This window comes from Aotus nancymaae, unplaced genomic scaffold (assembly GCF_030222135.1).
Source record: "Aotus nancymaae isolate 86718 unplaced genomic scaffold, 86718_ANA_hifiasm-v0.15.2.pri h1tg000016l, whole genome shotgun sequence".
In the NCBI taxonomy this organism is placed as follows: Eukaryota; Metazoa; Chordata; class Mammalia; order Primates; family Aotidae; genus Aotus; species Aotus nancymaae.
In genome coordinates, this window is record NW_026988428.1 from 49,707,230 (window position 1) to 49,733,269 (window position 26,040).

The window sequence follows — 26,040 nt, forward strand, 5'->3', positions numbered from 1 at the left end:
CGGAGTAAAGAATTGCCAAGTATATAGCAAAAGCAAGAGAAGTCGGTTGGTTGGAAAAGAAAAGACAAGGTTGGAAAATAAGGTGAGGTGATACTAGAGAAGAATAAGGACTGTGGTGAGTAGGGACTGGAATGGAGCCTGGGATGCTGACGAGGCTGAAGAAATAGGTTTGACCAGCTGGGCTCTAGTGAGAGTCTGCAGCTTGTCTAGGATATAGGTGGAAACCGAAAGGTTCTAAAGTCTCTTAGGTGGTCTCACAACTTAACAGGAGGCCAGTTCTTCCAGGTCACTATCCTAGGAACTTTTCTGGATGTGCAGAACTATAAAAATCACTGAAGTAACACTGCTAGACAGAATGCCCAACAGGTAACAAAGATACAGAGTACCCAGAGAGATCTGATCAGAGACAAGAATGTTATGGAAGAGACAGGGCTTGAAATGCATCTAGCAATGTATTTTATATTTTACTTGGTGATGGGGCTGCTGACAATTGTTACCTTTCTGAGTGTTCCAAAGAGTTCAAGGACTTAACTATAAACCATCCATAGAATGTGCCCACACAGGCATGTGTCAGGGTATGGAGGTCCATGACTGTGGACATTCGTTTGAGAACTGTGGTTTCACAAGGCTCATCAGTGTGTCCCCGCCTGTTCCATAGCAAATCAGTCCCTTCCACAGCCATTGAACTCTTGGCCTTTCTGCTGAGCCTGCCAGGCAAGATGTTAATTGGTGCTAACTATAACAGTAGATTTTCCCCTTGTGTTTGGTGATGTGCACACCTGTTCTCTAGAAGCTGGAATGAGACCAACTCTGTTCATTTGGGCCACTGAACACCTGTCAGATGGTAATGACAGTCAGTCCCCAGCAGGCTCAGCCAGATGTGATTGGCTGACCTAGATTATTCTCCTGAATCTCTTTAAAATGGATCCTCCACTGTGCTTTAAACCTGGGCCTCCCTGATTCTTGGTACCTCTGTGTGTAGCTCAGCGATTTTAGGACTGAGCTGTCTGAAATCCCTGCCTCTTCTGACTTTGTCATAATAATTTTCTAAATCTATGTAAGGGAAGACAGCTTCTAGGAGGGATGCAGTTTTATTGCACAGCTCTGATAATTGGCTCAGAAAAGGACATCTCAAAATCTGTGTTAAACAGTGATCTTTTCCCTGAGTAATTCAGGGCTGTTTTTGTTGGAGGAGTGAACAATGGAAGATGGTGTTACCTTGATTTTCTTTTCCGTATTTGGGCTTCAGACTGATGAGTGACAGAAGACTTTATCCTAAATCTTTGACATTATTAAATTATGTTTTTAATAGTATGAAGTAACATGGAACAATGTATATAAAGTGAGATTAAGTGGAAAAAGCAAATTAAACTAGCATATAATATATAATTAGAGCTTTGTGTAACTACAAATTCATGCATTAAAAAATATTACAAGTAAAACACACCAAAATATCAACAACGCTTTATTTGGATGGAGTAACTGTGGCTTATTTTTCATTGGCTTATTTTTTTACTTCTTTATATTCTTTAGATTGTATTTAAAGAAGTATGTTCTACTCTAACAATAACACAAAATGTACTCTAACATAAACATAAAAAAATAACTTGGCATTAGACCTTTCTATCTCAAGCCAAATAATTGGAAAAAGTTTCAAAAGATATTTCAAGTTATTAAATGAAACCCTTAAGTTATCAGTTCAATCATTCTCTGTCATTAATTCTATCAGTAAAGAAGCTTGATAATTTGTCATTTTCATGGTTTTAAAATAGTTTTTAAAATGAAAGTTGGAAGGTTTATTGTTCAGCAGCCTGGTGCCCAAAGTGTGAATAACATCTTTTGTCTAAAGCAAAGTAAAATGGTGCTCATGTCTTCAGCTGGGAGGAGGGAGGATACGGATGTGGGAAGAGCACCAGAAATCTGGGTTCAGGTCAGGTGTGGTGGCGCGCACTTACAATCCTAGCACTTTGGGAGGCTGAGGTGTCTGGATCACTTGAGGTCAGGAGTTTGAGAACAGCCTGGCCAACATGGTGAAATCTCATCTCTACTAAAAATACAAAAAAAAAAAAAAAAATCAGCCAGGCATAGCATGTGTCTATAGTCCCACATACTCCAGAGGCTGAGACAGGAAAATCGCTTAAACCCAAGATGTAGAGGTTGCAATGAGATTGCTGGGGTAGCAGGTAAAGAAGGGGAAGGACAGATAAAAGACTGGGGAGAGGGTGTTCCAGAAAAACAGGCATTTCAGAACTTTGACTAAAGCCTGCTTCATAGTGGGCAGGTCGCTGGAGGTGCCTCCCTAAGCATATCTGACCTCATCCTAATTTGGAAGCTGATCAGGGTAAAGCTTGGCCAGGATTTAAGAGAATACAGGGTCACATTCTCCTGTAACAGTCCCTAGACTTGTGAGTATAGAGCACAGTACAAAAAATAGGTAAGTATAATGTCAAAGAATTTGAAAGCAACAAGAGGTCAACTTAAGACTGTCTTGGTTGGCTCTGAATGTGCAAGTGAGAAAACCTTTGGCCACTCTCTGGCCACAGAAAGGCAGTATCTGGGTCTGAACCCAGATTTCTTTTTTTTCTTTTTCTTTTTTTTTCTTTTTTTTTTGAGACAGAGTCTCGTTGTTGTCCCTGTCTCTTATCACGGGTTTAGAGTGTTGCCTGGGTCACATAGATCTCAGTACAAATCCTGACTCTGTTACTTTCTAGCACTGTGATGTTGGGCAAGTTGCTTAATCCCCTGAGGCTCGGTCTCCTACCTCATCTGGAACTGGGGTGATGGTGCTGCCTCTCCTCCCAGGGTTGTGAGGAGGAAGTGAGGTGATAGACTCAAAGCACAGCCCAGGCTTGGCAATGAGCCGTAATTACCTCCTCCCCGCTGTGAGACTCTTCTGCCTCCCAAAGTGCTTCATCCAACCTGTCCTTGAGCCCTTGCTATATGGTGGGCCCAGCATGTTATAGGGGTCCAGCTCCATTTAGGTCCAGCTCTCATTATTCAGAGTTCTTTTCTGTGGACCTAAAATCTTGTGACTTGCACATTAGTTTATTTTGCCACTGGAATTATATACAGCTAAAGGAAAAGGAGATAAAAGCTCATTTCATTTCTCTTTGAAACCAATAGTCTCTTAGTCTTTTATGAGTAGCTGAAAAAAAAGATGTTGTCTTCAGTTAACTGTAGTAAATCAAAAGAGCACCAAACAGAAAAAGAGTGGGGCTAGGTGTTAGTTCCGGCCCTGCCATTAAGCGGTTTTGCATGGAACAAGTCACGTCAACCCTGTGGGCCTCATTTACCTCATCTGCAAGATTCCATAGCAGTGATGACAAGTCAGTGTTGTCTCATGTCTGATTGATTGGTAATGATTTCCCCTGTGCAGGGTTGAAAGAGAATCTATGGTGGGTGCTTTCTGAACTAAATTTTTAATGTCTGCCAAGAATACAGAGAATGTTTGGGACAATAAATGTACTGGCAGCATTTGAGTCAAATATTCACCATTCCTATACTGAGTAGTCTAAGGCTACCCTCAGTTTCAAATCCTCTTTATGTGATTGATTATACCAACAAATATTTACTTAGTATCTTCTACAGACCCGACATTATGCTCAAGTAAACATCAGGTCTCCCTGTAAGTGCCAAATGATGTAGCTGGGGCTGTACAGTAGGAATTTGGAGAAAGGAGGAGCACTGGAATTCAGAGCAGTCGAGTGAAAAGTTCTTGGAGGAAGTGAATCTTTTGGCTGCAGAGAGGATTTGGATAAAAATAAAGGAGGGGAGAGTGTTTTCAAGATGAGGGGAACAAAATGAAGAGAGCCCAAGACAACAGAAAGCACGGTTTAGTCTACTGCATGGTAGGTACTAATACCTTAAGGGTAGCAGATAGGCTGCAATCGGATGAGGGAGCTCAATGAGAGCCGGAGACTTTTCATCTGACATCAATGCCTGCTGAATAACTTGTTAGTAATCCTCCCAGCAAGCCTGAGTTCAGGTATCATAGTTATATTATCTCCGTCTGATAGAGGAGAAAGCTGCGGCTTACAGAGGTTAGTGACTGGCTTCTGTCTCATGGCTGCAGAAGGGGAAAGGGAGGTTGCATTGCATGTTTGTGTGAGTCCAATCATCATGTTCTTTTTAGGGAATTAAAAGTCTGGGATTACTGGGAGCATGGCGTCATTGGCAGAGACAGGGAAATTGGAAGGAGAGGAGAGCATAATTCCTGTGCAGAAGTTTGGAAACGCTGGCATTGGACTCCTGGGGAAAATGTCAGTAGCAGCGAGCATTGAAGGGGAGATTGGGCCTGGAGAGTGGTGAGAGTAGATAGCTTTCCAAGGAAGAAGTTGTCAAAGACACAGCTCAGAAACACCCACAGGAGAAGCAATGCCCATGTTTCCAAGGTGTTTTCAACAAGTCTCATGGTTTATTTAGCTAAAAAATGTCTTAATATTTGAACTCTTCAAAGAGAATGTTATAAAAACAGAATCTGCTTCCAGGTGGTGGAATTTGAGAAGGAAAGGATCTAAAGAAAAGAATCTTGAAAAGTTGCAGCCTGTATTCTTGGCCAAAGACCCTCACATTTTTATTGGAGAAACGAAGATGTTTTTGAATGACAGGATCACTTAAAAGCATCTGAAAGCAGTAAAATTCCTTGTTATTTCCCTCCTATCCCTTAGCGAGCTTAATTGTTTTCTCATTTATGAACGATTTTAAATGGAAATGCATTTTATCCTCAGCATTTTCCATCCCAGACGTTCATTCTTGCTAATGTTTCTAAAGCAAAGAGATAATCTCAGTGAACGTTTCTAAAGTTTCCTATAAAATCATGTTCTTTAATCAGTATTGCCATTTGTCTCCTGCCAAGTAAAACAGTCTTTCATACCAGGGAAGTGGTCTAGGAAAAAAAAGCAGGAAGAAGCCATGTGCTTCAAAATGGATATGTTTTTAAATGGAAATTTATCAGAGATGTAAGGTCAGAGTGAGTGAGTGCATGGATAATTTCCTTTCCAAGGGACTAGAAAAACTGAGTGTTTGGGAAGAGGGCATAGGGGGCCACAGATTGGCCCCTTCCTGCGACCAGGACACACTTCCCTGAAGACCCAGGCACTTCCTGCCTTTATCCCTAGACCGGAAGGTTGGAGCTCAGCTCAGTGTTTAACAGGGATATCAAAGCCTACAGGGAATGCAAAGTCTTTTTCTTGGTTTGACTAATATATTCTTTAATTAATCAGTCTCCTCCCTGTCCCTCTTTCCCCCTCAAAAAGCCTATTTTTATCTTTCAGACACATTTTAGATATATTTAATTATTTTTCCTCAGATTTTCCTATTTTCCCCCAGTGCCTCCCCTCTTCTAAAATATTCAAATTTGATCATTTCTTCTAAGGGATGCCAAAACAATTAAATATGACATAAATTAAAACTTCCTCTATTAATTCTATTTGCCACCACTCTAAGTCCAACATTCATTTACTTATACACATAGATACATATATGTACACACAATACAGGCCAGTTTTTTTCTGTCTCTCCACTTTCTTAAAATGTCTGGAAACCTGATTTTAGTTAGGTTTCCCCAGAGCTTCTCTGGAACTATTTGAAACTCAGCCGATTTTGTGAAATCGACTAACCGAAGGGTCCTCAGGTCTCCAGGGACATCCTGCAACCCCCTGTATTTTTGTTCCTTAAGTTGGTGTCTTTGGGCTTCTTCTAGAGATCTGTAACCAAGCCTTTTGGGATTTTAAGGTAAAGTGATGGACGTAGGATGGACAATGGTCAGTCAACATTCTTTAAAGCATATTCTGAGACCCTCTGTGAGTGTCAGATACTCTCCTTACGTTTTCTCATTTAATCCTGGTAAGAACCCCGTGAAGTAAGCATTATCAGATCTTTATACCAACAAGGAAACAGGCTTAGGGGGGTTGTGCTAGTTTGGGTAGAGTCAGAGTTTCACAGTTAAAGAAGGAACACCTCTTACAAGGCCTTTGCACAGAGTGCCTAGACTCGGAAGGCACCAATAAGGCAAAAGCTTGACTACTGTGTCTCTCAGACCTGCCTAGGTTCAACAGGGATGAAAGAGAAAGCTCTGTGGTCCCACAGGGGAATAAAGGGTTTCAGATTTGTACCATTCCAGGCAAGATGCAGTGCACATTTAAGTTGGGGTGGGGTGCACAACTTTTCTAATAGCTTGCAGGTTCTTGGAGAAACTGAGTCTTGCCTCATCTGGTTAGGGGAAGCAGGGCATTTGATGAGGGGTGTCTCAGTGATGCAACAGCCATCACACAGACAGCACATGTGTGCTGTTGCCTCAGGCTGCCCCAGAGAGGCCATTGGGTCCTTTTTATCTCTGGGGCCAATCTGTGGCTCCCTACTCCCTCTTCTCTAGATCCTTCTTTGGGTGGAGTCCTGGCCTTTCCTGAGAGTTTGCAGGCACCCAGGAGTTGGACTGCTGGACCCATATATATATATATATATGTCCCCTAAATATATAGATCTTTAAAAACCCAATCATGCTCTTTCATGCCAAATATGGTATTTGCACTTGAATTCAAATCCTGAGTTATGACCTAGGTGGAGCATCTTGCCTTATGTTTAAGGCCCAAGGGATTGAACTTAATTAGGAGATAAACTGGTGAGCAAAGAAAGCAATTCTCATTACAAAGTAGCATTTGTTTGGGGGATTCAGGGCCCCCAAATATTGTCCTAGAGACCCCTACTAATAGATTAAGTAACATCCTAGTGTCAGGTTACAAACTCCTAACCTGTATAGGATTCTCCATACTTCCTCAGTGTGTAACCAATGATCATGGCATTCTATCTGGAGAGGCGAATGGCCTCTCTGTTAAGGTAAATAGCTTTGTACTAAAGAGTAGAAAAAATAGATTGCAGGAACACGAAATTGAGGACACGGACCTTGGCTATGGGTCAAAGATGTCTTTTGTCTATCTCTTTGGTGGCCACAGTTGCTTGCAAGTTGCCCTCTTGCATGCTATTGCTATGATTTTAGTTATTTTAGGTTCTTTATTTTGTTATTTTGTTTTTGCCACACAGGCTAGACTTACTCAGCTGACCTGCATGGCAGCTGAAGGCACTTTGTGTTTGAACAGTCTATTTAAGGTTGAGGCAGGGGAAAAGAATTAAGGTAGAAATTGATTGTTGAAGGGCCTTTTGCAATTTCCGCTTTCCTAAAACAGAACATCCTTCTTCCTCAGCTACCATTAACCTTTATTTAGAACAGAATAAATCACTGGACTCAAAATTTATGTTATACACTAAAGTCAGCTGGAAAACGACTTGTCTTTTCACCGAATGTCATTATTCAAACTATAAATTCAGTACCCTAGAATAGTTTCACATCTTCTTGACGGCCTTTCACTGACCCAAAGTCCTCTGTGGGTTTTATGGTGGAAGCATTGTTTGTGGTTACTCAACTCCCTTCTGCCCAACTTTCACAGAAGCTGACTCATCATTTGCTGAAAGCATCCCATCAGCTTTGCTACGAGTCAAATAAATAAATTAGAGTGAAGGTTTTGTTGTTATTATTGTTGTTTTTTTCTCCCTTTTTGTACTTAGAAAAGATTCAGGGATTTTTTTTTTTTTTTTTTAGCGTTTCACAAATTCAGATTTTGGATTCTCATGATTCTGGCATTGTCAATTATAATTCGATGCCTTTTTTAGAGCTGGGGTAGAGGAAGAAGATGTTTAGATGTTTGACATTGAATATCTGCCATTCAGATCTTTCCTGCCCTCCCCCTGTGCTGAAATGAAGTGGGGCATGCAGAAGTGACTCTGAAATTGAGGGGCAGAAGGTGACGTCCTGGAAATGAAGGTTGGGGAAACTTTTTCTCACCTCGCCTCCTGGCCCACCTGGCAAACTCCTGCATTCAAATGCTCCCAGCACTCTAAACCCTCAGGGCACCTCTGGGAGCCTCAGACTTGATCTGATCCATTGAAGAGTCAACCTAGGGAAGAAGTGATTATGAACTGACAGTCTCTTCTTATCTAGAGCTGGAGAGAAGTTGGATCTGACTCTAGTCTGTTCCTCATCTGAGGTATGTCAGGATAGTCAACGGTTCTCCAAATGAGAAAGTAAAAGAGTGGGTGAGGTGTGACAGATGGGGCTGTGTGAAGCCTGGGCTGGCTTTAGCAGCTGCTGGGTTCTCCAGGGAGAAAGGAGAAGGCAAGGGGAGAAATGACAGCTGTGCTCATTGATGAGAGCCTTGGGAACTGGGCCTCTTTGACTTTCCTTCCGTAAATACTGAGAACACACAGCCGATAAGAGGCCCTAGAGCCCATAAGGTGGGCTCTTTGGATTTTACAATTCCCTTGCCACCCTTAGCAGAAGAAGGAGTGAAATAAAGTTTAAAATGTGTCTTTCTTTATCCTCAAAAGACCACAGGAAGTCCCTTTGTTTTTCTATTGTCAACTCAGTCCTAGACAAGGTCTAGACTAGACTCTTTGAGGCCTTAGCTTCATACATTGGACTGTTTCCCCCAAACTCTCTTATTAGTAGGACTCTGAGTCCTCTGAACAGTAAGAACACCTGCAGTTCTGACCTGTGGAACTAGGGCATGCCTGTTGACCTGCTTGTATAGGGATAGCAAAAACTTCTGGAGTTTTGTAAGATCCAAAATTTGTTCAGAATTAAGAACTTCTTGATATCCCATAGCTGTTGCTGTAGCACTTTTAGTAACAACATGTCGTACTGCAAATATACCTCTTGGCATTTTGGATGGGCAGGTCTACTCTTAGATGCTTTGGTTTCAGGGGATAAATAGCAAATTCTGAAGAGCCCTAAGCAAAGCCAAGAAGTGCATGGCTTTCTCTTCATTGCCCCACCTCCTTCTCAATGTCCATCTGCTCTCTTAGAATTGGTTACTAATCTTTCTCCTACCTGCAGTTTTTTGAGCATTACCAAGTGCTGGGGAGGATGCTATGCACTTCATTTTCCCCCTGCCAGAATTCTTTTCTCATTTCACATGGGAGGAGAGAGTGCACTGAGGCTTACACGGTGAAGGAACCTGTGGGTGGTAATGGAGCCAGGGAAAGGCAGAGCTCCTGACTGTACGTTGTGGGAAATGGATCTCTCTCTTGGCTTATCCTTTCCCATCCCTGCTTTGACAGCCCTTTGAAGGTAAAAGTAATCTGATGCCTACCCACAGCCAAAATGTCAGATGATGCTTAAGGTTTTAATGTGACAACTGTTTAAATTGACTATAAGTACTTTGCCTTTGTCTCTGCAAGCATTGGTATTTTAAATAAGACTCAAAGACCAAAAAAACCATAGAGATAAAACCATGGGATAGGGCAGTCATGAGGGCAGGACTACCAAAGATTCCTGAAATCATTCCAAGTTAGTGGCTCTGTGCTCATATGCCAAGCATTTCACAGCACAGCTCTTGCACATAACAGATACATAATCAGCTGATTAAAACTCAGTTCGTGTTCTCCTTAAGTGTAAGGAAAGCTGTTTTGGTTAACTTCAGTTCCTCTTAGTGAGAAAGCATCAGCTTTATCCAGCAACTTCACATATGTATCTTTAAGTTTGAAATACCCACTGTTCCTAGGTCAGGTTTTTATTCTAGGTTGCAGAAAATACTTGGATTTATACATTAGGAAAAATGAAAGAATGTTCTGTAGTTCATGGAAAATTGTTTGGCTTTATTTTGACAGCGTTTTGAATTAATCAGAAATGAAAAAGGTGAGCTTAGCATGTTTACACTGAAGTGCCTTTATGATATTTTGTCTTGTTTGTCCCTGATCACAATTTTAGTGCAAACATCCTTTTGGATGATCAGTTTCAACCCAAACTAACTGATTTTGCCATGGCACACTTCCGGCCCCACCTAGAACATCAGAGTTGTACCATAAATACGACCAGCAGCAGCAGTAAACATCTGTGGTACATGCCGGAAGAATACATCAGACAGGGGAAACTTTCCATTAAAACAGACATCTACAGCTTTGGAATTGTGAGTACCAACTACCAGTTAACAAAGGAGGAGAGTTTATTGCTAAGAATGTTCTAGATTCTAAGAATTTTTAAGAGTTTTAACTTTTAGACTCATTGATTTCCTGTTAGCCCATCTTATACTTTAATTTTGTATAATCAAGCAATTAATAAAATATAAAGTCATTAATTAGAATGAACTATATTCATAGTCATGGTTAATAGTTGCAACAAATTGTGTGTATATTTTTAAGATATGTAGCTGACTTTCTATATATTCCTTGTAGGTAATAATGGAAGTTCTGACAGGATGTACAGTAGTGTTAGATGATCCAAAACATATCCAGCTGGTAAGAATTGTCTTCATTCTGGCACCTATCTCTTGGTCATTTTCTGATCAAGTTCTCTGTGATAAAATTGTCTACTTCTCTTCCAAGCGGGATCTCCTTATAGAATTGATGGAGAAGAGAGGCCTGGATTCATGTCTCTCATTTCTGGATAAGAAAGTGCCTCCCTGCCCTCGGAATTTCTCTGCCAAGCTATTCTGTTTGGCAGGGCAATGTGCTGCAACACGGGCAAAATTAAGACCATCAATGGATGAAGTGAGTATGTACATGGTTTTATTCAAAATTGAGCCCACAGGACCATGGAAAATCTAAACTAGACAAATTGTGTATCTAAGTGAATTCTTTGTCAACGAGACAAATCCAGCCTCTAACAGAGAATTCCAACCTAATAGTTTTAGCATTTCTAGGTCAAAAAGCCACATTATTTGGTACTCTGGTAGAGGTCATTTCTAGGTGGAACCAAGATCACACCACAAAAAATTCAATGTAAAGACATAAGTGAGCAGTTTACAGGGAATATTTTATTGATTTTTTTGTTTTTGAGACAGAGTCTTGCTCTGTCGCCCAGGCTGGAGTGCAGTGGCACTATCTTGGCCCACTGCAACCTCTGCCTCCCCTGTTCAAGTGAATCTCCTGCCTCAGCCTCCTAAGTAGCTGGGATTATAGGTATGAGTCACCATGCCTGGCTAACTTTTTTATTTTTAGTAGAGACAGGGTTTCACCATGTTGGCCAGGCTGGTCTCGAACACTGACCTCAAGTGATCAGCCCAACTCGGCCTCCTAAAGTGTTCAGTTTTCATTAAGAGATCCAGCTCATTATAAATGCAGCATATATTTTGCTTATCCATTTTTTAAAAATTATTAATCTATCCATAGACTTAATCACCCATTTATTTATTTATTTGCACAAACAAACAAATAGTTATTTAATGCCCACTCTGTGTGTGCCAGACTTTGTACTGGGTGCTGGGAATACAACAGTGATTAAGTTGCGATGACTACCCTCAAGCTCACTGTTCAGAGGAGTCAGATCAGTAAACATAGAATGTTGGTCCAGCAGAAGAAACACAATGATATACAGAAGGCCAGGTTGCTGTGGAGCATGGACTCAGAATACATCAGCCTGTGGAAGTTAAGGAAGCTTCTTGATAAATACGACAGCTTAGCTAGTATCTGAAGAACAGGTTGGATTTAGGCAGCAGTAAGGATGGAAAGACATTCTAGGCAGAGAGAGTGAACACCTGCAAAACTCCAAGGTGGTGGAGCCCATGGTGCTAAGACCATGGAGGGGGGCCGTGAGGGAAAGACTGGAGTGGTTAAGATAATAGAAGCTTCCATGGCAGAGGGACATGAATTCCATTCTAGGAATTTAAATTTTATCCTGAGTCTATCATAGAGCCATGCAAGGGTTTTAAACTAGGAGTTGACATAATGAGAATATAAAGAGCGCTGGCCTGAGAGTCAGGAGAGCTGTATTTCAGGCCTGACCCCACCAGTAAGTTGTGTGGAGCCAAGAACTCAGGAAGAAGCTATGAGATGTATCATGCAGGGACAGGGAACTGGAAGCCTGGAGATCTGGTGTCAAACAACAGGTCTGTACCTTACTGACTGACGATACTGATTCCCCTTTCTGAGCCTCAGTTTTATCATCTATCAAATGAGAAGAATTAATGTTGTTTGTGCAGGTTAAATGAGATAATATATGTGGAAGCACTTTGTAAATGTTAAAGCTCTCTCTATGTATTTTTTTTAATTACGTGTGTGTATGTGTATATGAAGGCATGTTGTATGGTCTATTCATTAGATCAAGGATTATCATATCTGGCTGTACACAAATCATCTGAGGCTTCTAAAATACAGATTCCTGGACCCTGGTCACCTTATTTTTTGAATAACAGTCTCTAGATTGGGACCAAGGGACGTACACTTTAAAAGAGCTCCCTAAAACTTCTGGCATTTAAGAATTACAGGTCGGGCCCCCCATTTCCTCCTTCCCTTCCAATCCTCCACATATTATGGTTGAAGTAAAAAATGTGGAGACTTGCCCAAGTTCACAAAGCTAGTTGATGGCAAATCTGAGGCTTAAGTCAGGTTTCTTGGTATTTACTTCAGTGTAGTTTCTTTTATACCTTGTTTTAAGTCACTTAATTTACTCCTCAAAATAAAGAGTTTTAGCTAATCTTTAAGATCCATTCTAATTTGAAATTCTATGGTTGAGCTAATTTCATGAAAATGAAAGAATATTCTTTATTGGTAGAGAGAAAAAGGGTAAAAAGAAAGGTTGTTCAAACTTAATTCAATGTCTGTTTGCTTCTTTGTTAATTAGGTTCTAAATACTCTTGAAAGTACTCAAGCCAGCTTATACTTTGCTGAAGATCCTCCCACGTCACTGAAGTCCATCAGGTGTCCATCTCCTCTATTCCTGGACAATGTACCAAGTATTCCAGTGGAAGATGATGAAAGCCAGAATAACCATTTACTGCCTTCTGATGAAAGCTTGAGGATAGACAGAATGACTCCGAAAACTCCTTTTGAATGCAGCCAGTCTGAGGTTATGTTTCTGAGCTTGGACCAAAAGCCAGGGAGCAAGAGAAATGATGAAGCTTGCAATATGCCGAGTTCTTCTTGTGAAGAAAGTTGGTTCCCAAAGCATATAGTTCCATCCCAGGACTTAAGGGCCTATGAGGTAAATATGGATCCTTCTTCAGAAGCTCCAGGCCATTCTCGCAGGAGCTGGCCAGTGGAGACCAGCCATTTCTCCAAATTTTCCTGGGATGAATATGAACAGAACAAAAAGGAATAAATTCCACCAGAAGATAAAGAAAAAAGCAAGTGTTGTGTAGGCACCTGAGTATAGGAAAGACCTTGGGAAGACATTGGCTCTATAAGCAATGCCAAGAGAATGATCAGTGGTGAGTTTGGGTGATGCAGATAAACAATCTGGACAATTCCATTTCTTCTTTCCCAAACCCTCAAACAGAGTGCCTTAAAAAATTGTTTTATCAGGATAATTGCCTCATGACCAAACCCACGCTCAATTAGAGCCATTCAAAATTCCTTAAGATCATTGGTTCTGACTTTAGCCAAACAAAACAATCAAAACCTACCAGAAAAGGACTGGATTCTGTCTTCTCCATCAACCTCAGTGTGAGTCCTCAGAGCCTCCATCTGCCAAGAACATTCAGTTTGAATCCATTGTTTGGTTTAGTTGCTTGCAAGGGTTGTAGGAAATGTCTGATTTGTAAATGTTAGTAGATACCTTTGGAAAGAATCACCTTGCTATTCTGATTGACCCCTCATGTTTTCCCGTTAATCCCTGACTAGCCTGCTTGTCTGAAAATGAGCCAGGTTCACCCTTGGCTATGGCATGTTCTGTGTAGAGAGGGGATTTCTTCCCAAGATCCATCCTAAACTCTTAGGACAGCTTATCATGTATACTATATATAATGTAAGCATTGACTATTATTACAAATTTTTGAAAACATACTTAGTAACCTATTATAACCTAAGTAGATTAGATGAAATTTCCATCAAGTAATTTTTGTTCCTGAGAAAATGGCTGGTCAAGGACTTAGGTCAGCTTTTTGTTTGGTCTATACCTTCCAACTCTGGGCCTTCACTCCTGCTGTTTCCTGGATCTCCCTCTTTTGAAATCCTACCCAATCATCAGAGCTCTACAAAACTGCCAGCCTCCAGGAAGCTTTCCTAATCTCTACAACCAGAAGTACTCCCTTTATCAGTATTTCAAGAGCAATTTTTTTGTATTTCTATTTTATACTTGTCACTTTCAGAATGATATCAAAGCTACTTGTCTCATCTCTTTTACTAGGTTGTAAACTCCCTATATTAGTTTTCTATTGTTTTTGTAACAAATTATCAGAAATTTTGTGACTTAAAGTAGCATAAATTAATTATTTTGCAGTTCTGGAGGTCATTCCTTCTGGAAGCTGTCTGGGAGAACTCACTGTCATGCCTTTTCCAGCTTCTAGAGGCCACCTGCATTCTTTGGCTCGTGGCCTATTCCTCCATCTTCAAAGCCAGCAATGTGGCGTTTCAGATCTCTCTCTCTCTGTCTCACCGCATCTTCACTACCCTCTTCCTCTCACTCTGACCCCCCTGCCTGTCTTTTATAAAGACCTTTGTGATTTCACTGGGCCCACTCAGATAAGCCAGGAAAATATCTGTGTCTCAGATTCTTTATTTAATTATACCTGCAAAGTCCGTTGTCTCGTATAAAGTAATGTATTCACAGGTTTCTGGAATTGGGACATGGACTTTTTTGGGGGGCCATTACTCTGTCTGTCATACTCCCTGAGTGTGTAAGTGCTGTCTCTTCAAAGCCTAACGTGTCATCCTACAAAGAGCAGGTGTTTCCTTATAAATGAAGTTGAATTAAATTACTCCTACAAACCCACATAATCAATAATTCAACCATAAAAAACATTGTTGAGTAACTTAAAAAAGAAGGATAATGACTATGATGATGGATAGAAACACTGAAGAAAACCATTTTCAGAGGATTTACTGAATCTTCCTCTCCAGGAAGCTTGTAATAGAAGGGTAAACCTCCAGCTTCTTGTCCAGCAGAGGCTCATCATGTCTTTTATTTTTTTGGTGAGTCAGTGTGGTTGGGTTAATTGTACTCACATTCAATTCCATGTTCAAGAACAACTAATCAAAGCAGAAAATCATCAGGAATCATGGTCAGATTAACAGATGAAGGTCAGAAATATGGAGTTACAATTCTCCAGAAAGGCACAAAGTGAGACTAAAAACTTGATAAGTCTTAATCTGTTTGACAAGCTTTATACAGGCCCTGCATAAGCAGTTGAGAGAGCCCATGCCCACTGCTGCTTTGTGAGGTACCTGGCTGCCCAGAGCTCTCTGCCCTCCTCTGATCACCAGACATGTGAAAAGGTTGGACTAAACTTCATATAACTTTTATTCCTGTGACCTATCCTAGTTTGGCAACTCCTGATTCCACACGTTAATGGAAGGAAGCAGCAAAAGTCGTTGACATTTGGCCTATGTATTGCAAACCATTCTGAGGCTGATTTAGCTTAATTTACAGATATAATCTGAGATTATATTGGCTGAATTGGGAAAATTAGCCTGGAATCATGTGAAGTTTCCACTAATAATTCACAAAAGAGATCAACAGGAATTGACTCTGTGTTAACAACTGTTTTTCGCTTAGAATATGGACCCCCACCAATACATTCAATGAAGGGTCATTGAGGAAGCTCTGATTAACACTAGGCCCATGCAATTACTCAGCACATATAATCTGTTAGTATTATGTTGATTTGAACTTGCTGAGCCAACTTAAAGCAGGGTTCCTCAAACTACGGTGTGCATCAAAATGACTTGGAAAGCTGATTAAAAACATGGATTGCTGGGTCCACCCAGTTTCTGATGTAATAGGTCTGGGGTTAGAAATTTTGCTTTCTAGTAAGTTCCCAGGTGATGCTGATGCCACTGATGTGAAGCCCACTCTTCACATCAGTGAAAACCACTTCCTTAAAGTGCTCTCAAATTGTTATAGATTGGTAGATCCTACCTTTCCATCTGCTGGTATGTTTTTTTGAGAAAAGGATCATTTCTTTTCATTCTATTAAATTCATCCTATTACCTGGGATGTTGGTTAGCACAGAGTAGAAGCTCTAGAAAGATTGTTGACCAATAATCTTATTGACTAAGATCATCTTTCTAGAGTACAACTATTTTGGACATCTTGAAGATGAAGTCAGATAAGCTGGCAGTGACCTGATTAATGTTGTGGTAAGCAGATGCCACTGTGGTTGGGAAATATCTTCTGTTGAGTGATCCAGTCCTCCTGACTAGACTTCCCTTATAATGGGTGTGTTAATAAGTGTTAGTTGATATGAATTAAATGTTGCACCTTTCTTGGGTAATAAGAGGATAGTTTTATGGTTTCATGATGTGGAGACTAAGATACATAAGGAACAAAGAATGAGCCTCTGGATGTTCCCTCTGATCAACAAACATGAATTCATAATTTTACTTATTCTCATCTTTGTAATGCACATGGGCAATCCTCCAGGCAGATCCTATTTACTAAGCTTCTTCAGGTTTTTATCCTATTTTATAATGCCCAAACACATGGAGAAAATATTTTGTTGTTTTTGAAAATAGGTATGGGATTTCTGACATAATCAATTTTATTGACTTCTTGAGAGTTGTAATGATCTGTGAATCACTGCATAATATTGTAGTTTTACAGGGTGGTGCATCACCCTGTGTAAAACAACTTTTACGACCTGAGTACTGATGAGTATAGGAAGTGAGGTTTACATGAGTAGCATTTATTAAGCATCTGCTAGAATCAAAGCACTGCATTAGCTACTAGGTTACCAAGAAAGATGCAAACAGTTTAGTAAGAAAAATAGGGCATCTACCCAAGTCAGCTGTTCAGCGGCATCTGCTATTTGAATCACACACCAATGGAGCCGAAAGTACATGCTGGAAGGGTGAGAAGAAGGTGAAGAAGGCTTCCTGGCGAAAGAGATAAGGAATTAAGAGAAATAGAAAAGAGCACTGAAGAAGTACTCAGGATGGTTATTCAAGGAATTGGGGGTCCACAGCAGCTCTGCAGAACATCCTTGGGGCCAGAAAAATGGGGTATGAGTAAAGGGAACTGGGTCTGGAACTTTGCATGTATTTTCCTTGTTAACCCTCAGAGTCACCCTGAAGGTGTGAATCCCATCTTATAGGTGAGGACACTGAGTCGGGAAATTAACTTGCTGAAATCAAGTCCTCCCAGTCCTTCCATCAGGTCCTCTCAGATCTGGAGGAGCCAGGATTTGAACTCACATTTGTCTGACTTCAAAGCCCATGCTTTTTCTTGTGTTCCACATTGCACAATGGAACCACTGCCAGTTCAAGTTCCTATGAAAAGGGATGGATGAGAAAAGTCATTTGTTGATTCTACAGACTAAGTAGGTACCATGTCTCCTGCCTTTTTCACCATCCTACTCCTCTGCTACAACTTCTCTGCTACAGGTACCCACCTCTGCAGTTACTTGATAGAAGTTAAATAAATCCATCCATCCAAGCTTCCATTCATTGTATAAATATGTATCAGTGGCTTCCTTTGTGTCAGGCACTATTCTAGGAGCTGGGGCTACTGTGCAGATCAAAACCAGCAAAGCTCACCACCCTTATGGAGCTTACATGTGAGTAAATAAATCTCAGAGGATTCTCCTGTCATAGGTCCCGGCTCCTCTGCCAGCTCTTCCAAATGGGTTCAGAGAGGTTTTCTCCTTGTCCTGTTGTGTAACTGATAATCCCATGGTGGCCCTCACTTTGCTATTCATATGCACTAAGTAGTCTATGGTGTGCTTTGTGGCCGGCAGTCGTGACAGAGTCTTTCCTTCTATTGGTATATGGTTTCTTCGGGGCATGTGTTTGGCTACTGATGGCATCTTCCATGGGGTCTGAGGCACCTAACAAACCTCAGCTCACTAGCACATGATACTGGAGTTGCCTGTTAAATTATCTTTCTTCTTCCACAGAACTGCAGCTTTTCTGAGGGCAAGGTCTATGTCCTGCTCATTTTTTGGATCCCTAATGGCTGGCACAGTACCTGGTACATAGTATGGTTCAACAAATATTTGTAAAAGGGATGAATCAAATAGTCCCTCAAAAATCTTCAGAATCAAGAATGTCCTCTAGATTGCACCCAAAGTTTATCTTTCTAGTATTCAGAATGTAATCAATCATTGCTGAAATTGTTCCATTTCACCATTCTTGAATAAAAACTGTTAATTTTAAATACTAGTATCTGAGATATCTTTGAAAAGAAGATAAGTCATTGTATGTATTGCTTATAAATTTTCTCTATGGTGGAAAATATTCCCAAACCATGTCTAAGCAATGATAAACCAGTGTTCTGGCAGAGAATAGACTGATGTTTGTGGTGTTTTATATCTGTCTTCCTGTTCCAAATCATTTATATATATTTGATGGTCCATGGACTTGACTTGCAAGTATTTTCCTGGGAAGCATTTTTATTCCAAAGAACTGTATTTCCTGCCAAACCTTCATTTAAGAGACTCATTATGGATGTCATCTGCATCATTGCAAACTTTTCTGGTCATCTCTATAAATAGCAAGATAATATTTCCATTGAGTTTTTACATTGGCTCTTGAATTTTAAAATATTCTCTTAGACCAACATAATTGAAATGGGGGGTAAGGAAGTAATAACTGCTTACTTGCAGGAAATGCAGGCTCATTGTTGTGTCTAGTGACTGCTAGGTGCATTCACACATCTCTTAAGCTTTAAACAACCTATTGAGCCGGTTTCCATTTCCTTGATCTATTAGATCAAAGAAAATGAGGCTTAAAGGAGTTGGCTCTTGCCCTAAGTCACACTACTGATGGAATGAGAATACAAAGCAAACTACTTTATTCAAGTCCAGGAAATATCTGCCTCGGAAAAGGGTAACTTAAAAATTAAAAGTGTCCCCTATTTGAACATGAAAACAGCTAATAAAGATATGTGTGTTTTATTTTAATTATTATTAAGTTTGTTCTCTCATAGTGGCAAAGATTAAAGCAACTAACAAAAATGGCATTCTCGTTCACTACTGGCAGGAGTGAAAATCGGTAGAATCTTTCTAGAAGGCAATTTGGCAACATGCGTCAAAAACCTAAATGTTGATACACCTTTACCCAGCAGTTTGCTTAGGAATTTATCCTAATGAATACAGTTGTCCAAGTCTGTAAACGTGAGCCCAAAAGTATACTTCATTATGTTTATGATATTAAAATATTGGAAATAACTTAAATATCCTTCAGTAGAAGATGGATTAAATAAACTCCATGCAGTTGTCATTAAAAAATATTTAGATGTATGTTTATTGCTATGGAAATGTGTTCCCAAAATATTATTGAATCAAAAAGCAGATGACAGAATATATGTTTAATGTGAGCTCATTTATAACATTGAATATTTTAAGATAATACATGTTTCATAGAGAGATCTTCACCAAATGTTAAGGATTTTTTTTTTATGGGCTGTGGTAGGTGGGTTATCTTTACATTCTTCAGACTGTTATGTATTTGAAACTTTTATAATGAACATATATAATTTTTATTAGAAAAGAATAAAAATTTTGGAAAAAAATAGTCATTCTCTATATTTCTACATTTACCTGGCTCTTTGCTTAGTTGTGCCCTTGGTGGCAACTACTAACTAGTAATAATGTTTCTGTTCCATTGCTCATTATTATTTTTATCTTCCTACCTTAGTAACTGAAGCTACGAAATGGATTTGTCCAGTATCCCTTAAGTAACAGGTTTTGAGAGGGCATGTGACAGAGCAATGCAGGAGGCAAAAATCAGATAAGCTGAAATACAGAAGAGCAGAGTACGGATCACAGTACACAACGGCGAGTGTTTTGTAATTAAATATTAGTTGATTTTGCTAAAATCTTTTTTCAAATTACCCGTAAGATTTATACACAAATCCCTACTTCAAGGAGTTATCTATAGTTAAGTGAGAAGATCTTTGGGGAGATAAATTTTCCACCACAAAGTATTCATTCTCCAGACGTGTACCCCACTATCCATTTTCAGTTTACATAAAATTTTTATCGTGCTGTAGTTATTAGTTGGAAATGAAACTTGCAACAGTGCAGAGGAAATTTGACTGAATACAGTGTTTTTCTATAGCAGGTAGAGCTGGAACTTATCTAACAAAGCTAATGGGATTTACAATGCATTAATTATAAAGGGAAATAGCAAAGTACACTCCAGGGTAAAATAGTAAGTCTAATGAGTTCTAGCTGAGGGGGACTGTTTTGTGCACATAACTAAGTTACAAAACTGTGTAAATATGATTTTAAAACAGTTCCTAGGCAGATCCAGCTAAAAGATAAATGAGTGCTAGGTTTTTAAGAGCATTAAACAGCCACACACACACACACACACAAAAACAGCCACAACATTTTTTTTTTGATACCAAATGAATGTTTTGATGCTACTTTGTGTTTTCTGGAAGAAAAATGCCAACTGATACTAACTGTACCCTCACAGCAAAGAGTTCAGCAATTTAGGAAATCTAATACATATAGTGTAAAATGGGATCATTTCTAAATAGCACATTACAGTGAGGCTACTCTAGTGATCTTCTTAATGTTCTTAATCCCATTATTCACTAATTATAATTTCATGTCATTCTAAATGTGTACAGGCTAATTACAGCACAGTTTCCGGACCGTTAAACGTTGGGTATTATGATATTTCTTTTTCTTATGCTTATAACCCAGGATTTTAAAAAAAGAGCTACAATCACTTCAGCCAAGGGTAAATACAAATCTATGACCTTTTATTGTTTTTATTTTGTATGTCCTAGAGGAAAATTTAAGATTCTAACATGCTTACAAAGCCAAATATGAATGTTTATATTAACTCACTGCTGGCAGCTCTAAGGTTATTACTTGAGACAGCAGGCAGAGCAATCTCTGACATTTTCATTATGCATTTGTCTAGCAGCTTGAAGAGGGGAAATAATTCATGTGATTATGAATAGCCTATCTTGGCCATTAAAATGTATTTCCCTAATAAAAAATGATCACTGTATTTTAGAAGACATATTCTGACATGTCTCCATCTTTCCCCCATCTCATATCCTAGTATTGTCATTCCTAATTTCAAAAGCAGTTGAATGAACCAAGTAGCATCACTGCTTCCTGTTTAAAAGATCTCATCAATTACAGTAAAACTACACCTTCATTTCACTTTAGCCTCTCTCCAAGGCCACACTCTAGACCCTATCACCACCTGCAACTGTTACACATTAGAAATCATAATATTTTCCATAAACAAAAATAGTATGTTTTATGACCTCATGAAGATCCTATTATCTGATCCGTACATTTTTTTCCTGGCCTATCAACCATCGTCCTCTTCCTCCCCATCTATTCTATGTTTTCCTTTGCCTGGGCTGGGCCATGGGTTTGTCTGTATCATGGGTTGTACTTATGGAGAAGTAGAAGCCCTAATAAGTATCTCAGGCAGAGGGAATTTAATATTGAAAACTGGTTATCAAATTGTTGAAAAGGCTAGAAGAGAAAAAAAAAAAAGGAAAATATGATGTTATCCAGAGACACTACAGGAAGCCATTCTTATTCTTACGAATGAAAGAGAAAAATAAGGGAAAATGTTATTCAAGAACTCATGACCACCATGCCGCTGGGGCTGCTGAGAACGTGCTGCTGATGCTCCTGGAAGGCTGCTGGCAAGAAGGAAAGCAGGGACTGATCTGTGGCCTGTGCTGCGGCGGCTGCTGCTGCTGTCACTGCCAGCAACCCAGTGAAAAGCAGAGAAGGAAAACCTGCTCAAGTCTTTCCATATTCCATAACGAAAAGTGGGCTGGCAAGGTCATCTAGAAACTATAGTTTTAACTGAATTACAGAGGAAAGCACAGAAGGGCAAGGATGGAGCTAAGCTGCAACAGACAAGTCCTACCCTTGGCTATCTAGCATCTGTTCTCACCCTTCTACCAGATATTTCAACTTCCAGTAACGATAACAGTGTTGTGGGCCTTAAATACTGTCACTCTCCTGAAAGATGTGACACAAATTCTCACTTCTTTCTGTCTCTTGGTGATCTTAATTTTTCTTCCAGTTTAGTTATACTCCACCTGACTTTTATAAAATAAAGGTAATCACCAACATTTCTTATATAATATAGGGAAAAGGAGAGAGAAAAATAACTGGTTAGTATATTCAAAATATATGTAAAACAAAAATATGCATGGCTGCTAGAGCCTCTGTTTCTATGATTTCTATTAAAAGTGTGATTTATATTTATAATGTGCTTCTTCCACTATTTTCCCATGTTTCTGTTGCTCTCAAATGGCATATTGGTTATCATATTAGTCAGCGTTGTCTCTAGAGAAACAGAGTCAGTAGGATATATAGAGATGGGTAAGAGGAGATTCATTATGGGAATTGATTCTCGCAGTTATAGAGGCTAAGAAATTTCACAATCTGCCATCTTCACACTGAAGAACCAAGAAAGCCAGTGGGGCACTTCTGTCCAGTCCAAAGACCTGAGAAGTGGGTACTGGGGCCCTGGTTTCAGGGACCTGATAATCAAGAGCTCTGATGTCCAAGGGCAGGAGAAGATGGATGTTCCAGCTCAAGGAGAGAAAGTGAATTCTCCCTTCCTCTGCCTTTTGTCTATCTGGGCCCTCAAGAGCTTGGGTGATGGCCAGCTGCCTGACAAGGGCTTCTTTACTCTGTGTACCAATTCAAATGCTAATCTCTTCCAGGAGCACCCTCATGGAAACACCCAGATATCATAGATTACCCACTACCCAAGTCAAGTCGACATATAAAACTAACCATCACTGTTGTTTAGGCTTCCTTCCCTGATGGCAGGCACCACACCTACATTCCTGAAGGATCTAAGTCCTTAGTGATCCTGCCTTTTCTGGAGTGTTATTATTTTACATCAACTTTCACTCCCAGATGCAGAAGCATTAGCAACCAGAGGTGCCTGGATTCCAGACCTAAGCCTCCCTGCTCTCATTGTGTTCATGATTTCCCCTTGATAGCTGCAATCGGTACACAGAGCCATGGAAATACTTCTTTCTTTCTTCTTAGTTCAGTGGCATGAAGAACCCAAAATGACAGTGTCTCAATTCCCTGGTACATAAACCCTGTTGGGTTCACATGGAATCGTTTCTCACTTGAGATCCAAGACCTTTAGCAGAACTCAGAGCTGAAGAGATAAAAAGCCAAAAACAGAAAACAAAAACCGAACATGAGTGGGTACCTGGAAGTAAAAGTGAGAAGAGCCATTTTGACTTCACCCTTTGGTCTCTAGACCTCTGTATTCTGGCTGTGAATAAAATACCATCCTGTATTCATCTTTGGTTCAAAGCCTGTGTTCATCCAGCCTCACAGAGTGTTGTTCCCCAGCTGACACATAGCTGAGCTCTCAGCAGGCCATTTGAAAGTTCTCTAAAGCCAACTGCTTTATGAAGTATGCGGTAAGACCAGCAGAATTCCACAGGTACAAGCCCCATTGCCTTATTCTTTTACTTTATATTTTATATTTTATTTTATTTTTGAGACAGGATTTCACTCTGTCACCCAAGGTAGAGTGCAGTGGTGTGATCTCAGCTCACTGCAACCTCTGCCTTGGTTCAAGTGATCTTCCCACCTTAGCCTCCAGAGTAGCTGGGACTACAGGCATGTGCCACCATACCCAGCTAATTTTTAATTTTTTAGTTTTTTGCAGAGACGAGCATCTCAATATGTTGCCCAGGCTGGTCTCAAACTCCTGGGCTCAAGCAATCTACCTGCTTCGGCCTCCCAAAATGCTGGGATTATACACGTGAGCCACCATGCCCAGCTGCCTCACCTATTTTATTATAAAATGAGTTCTCCATCCAATTCATGTTTAAAAAAATACTATAAATCTACCAACCGAAGTCCTGACAGAGGCACTGTGGGCAGGAAAGGCAAATCCATATCCAGACTAAGAATCAAATCTGGTAAAGACAAATCACTGCTCCCTCCACGGTAGAAGGACCCCCTGCAGTCAACCTGTCACCAAAAATTAGTAGGCCAGTTCCCCTGAGGAGTGGTGCTAAGTTACAAGCTCAGCATTGACTTCTGCTGTTGGCGGCTCAAGCACTTGGTCACAGTGATAACCACATCAGCTTTGATGCAGAGAAGCCCACACATAATTTTATTCCTGTTGCCATGGCCACCTAGTACCCACTACACCAGACGTAATGGTTCTGGCAATGAATCTGGCACCGAGTTGTTTTGAAAAGTATTGTCTTGTACACTTTCGTATTTCTTACTGTTCTTGGGAGGAGTCTATGAACACAAAGCATTCAATAGGTATTACGCTGTTGGCATAAAGGATGGAAGGGCAAGGGAAATTCCAAGTAGGCTTTGGCAGAATGGAACAGTGTGGAAACCACAGACAAGCATGTAAATGAGCCTGAACTGATGAAGAGCAATTAGAAAATAGTAGTGAATAATTTGGAGAGGTAAGATCTGGTATTTCACAGAGCCCTTTGAATAACACGTTGAATAATTTGCACTTCATCTGAGAGGAAGACTTTAATCATTTTAATCAATTAAATAAAATATTAGGAATGATAGGCACATAAAAGTTACCTTGTACAACTTTTGATTAAAGCAGATATCCTCTACAGAAGGACTTTTGAAGAATTCTCATCCAGGATATGCTAGAAAAAATCCCTGGGAGAGCATTATTTTGAGAAGAGAGGAAGAAATTCCCCAGCTGTGGACCAGTACCAGTCCATAGGAACTGGGCTGCACAGCAGGAGGTAAGCAGCTGGTAAGTGGGCATTACCACTTGAGCCCTGCCTCCTATCAGATCAGTGGCTGCATTAGATTCTCATAGGAGTGCAAACCCTATTGTGAGCTGCACAGTTGAGGGATCTAAGCTGTGTGCTCCTTATGAGAATCTAATGCCTGATGATCTGAGGTGGAACAGTTTCATCCCACAACCATCCCCTTACTTCCCAGTCTGTTGAAGAATTGTCTTCCACGAAACCCATCCCTGATGTGAAAAAGGTTGGGGACCACTGCCTTAGCACACAATGTTCTGGCTACTTAGAATGCCTCCTCTCCCCACCCGCACCTCCAGACAGATGGATCTATCCTTGATGTAGCATAAATGACACGTCCTCCATAAATCCTTCACAAACTTCTTTAAGTGATTAGTCACACCCTTTCTTGGTCTCCCTCAGTAATTTCGATGTTTCTTTAGTATTTTGGCTATTGTTTTGTTATCATTACCATATGATTTATGGGTCTCTTTCCAGTGATGAAACTTTTATCTCCTCCAGGCTGTGAACTTAGATACCCCTTTAACTATTGAATAAAAGAAAAACATGATGAAATATTTTGTTCACAGCTACTCAGGAGGCTGAGACAGGAGAATTGCCTGAACCCAGGAGGCGGAGGTTGCGGTGAGCCGAGATCGTGCCATTGCACTCCAGTCTGAGTAACAAGAGTGAAACTCCGTCTCAAAAAATAAATAAATAAATAAATAAATAAATAAATAAATATTTTGTTCATTGTTTGCTGTAGTTTAATGAGAGCAGGCCACACCCAATGGTACTGAGTGATATCCCTGACTGGCTTCCATCAAGGTGGCATTCACCTTGATGAGTTTTGTGGGATCCATCTTACACTTGCTATCTCAGAAGCCAGAATTCCTCCATTTCATTGGAATGGGCTTACCTCTCAATGATAGATTTGCATTGACCAGGTTCATGTAGATGAGTAAAAACCAGAATACCTGTTTTCTATTGCTATGGTTTAAATGTTTGTGTCCCCTCCAAAATTCATGTTGAGACCCTACTACGATAGTGTTAAGAGGTGGGGCCTTTAGGACATGATTAAGTATGGTGGCTCCAACCTCATGAATGGGATGAGGTGCGCTTATCAAAGGGCTCCAGGAAGCTAGCTAGCCTTTTTGCTCTTCCACCTTCTACCATGTGAGGACACAGCAACAAGATGCCATCTTGGAAGCCGACAATAGTTCTCACCAGACACTGAATCTGCTGGTTCCTTGACTGTGGACTTTGCAGCCTCCAAAACTGTGAGAAACGGGTTGTTATTGTTTGTATATTACCCAGTCTGTGGTATTTTGTTGTAGCAGAACAAATGGACTAAGACCTCTCCTTTCTAATGGTGAATTTAACTATTCAGAAAACTGAAATTCTCAAGT

At 40.2% G+C, this 26,040-nt stretch overlaps 1 protein-coding gene across 1 annotated transcript in view; it reads left to right on the forward strand.

Annotated features, from left to right (window-relative positions):
* The window catches only part of IRAK3 (interleukin 1 receptor associated kinase 3), a 60,443-nt gene extending 41,006 nt beyond the window's left edge, over positions 1-19,437 (forward strand). Inside the window, exons 9-12 of the mRNA XM_012444940.2 lie at positions 9,761-9,959; positions 10,225-10,287; positions 10,375-10,539; positions 12,611-19,437. Coding sequence (XP_012300363.2) covers positions 9,761-9,959; positions 10,225-10,287; positions 10,375-10,539; positions 12,611-13,087 — 904 coding nt within the window. The 3' untranslated portion in view covers positions 13,088-19,437. The remainder of the gene's footprint in view (positions 1-9,760; positions 9,960-10,224; positions 10,288-10,374; positions 10,540-12,610) is intronic.
* The last annotated feature ends 6,603 nt before the right edge of the window (positions 19,438-26,040 follow it).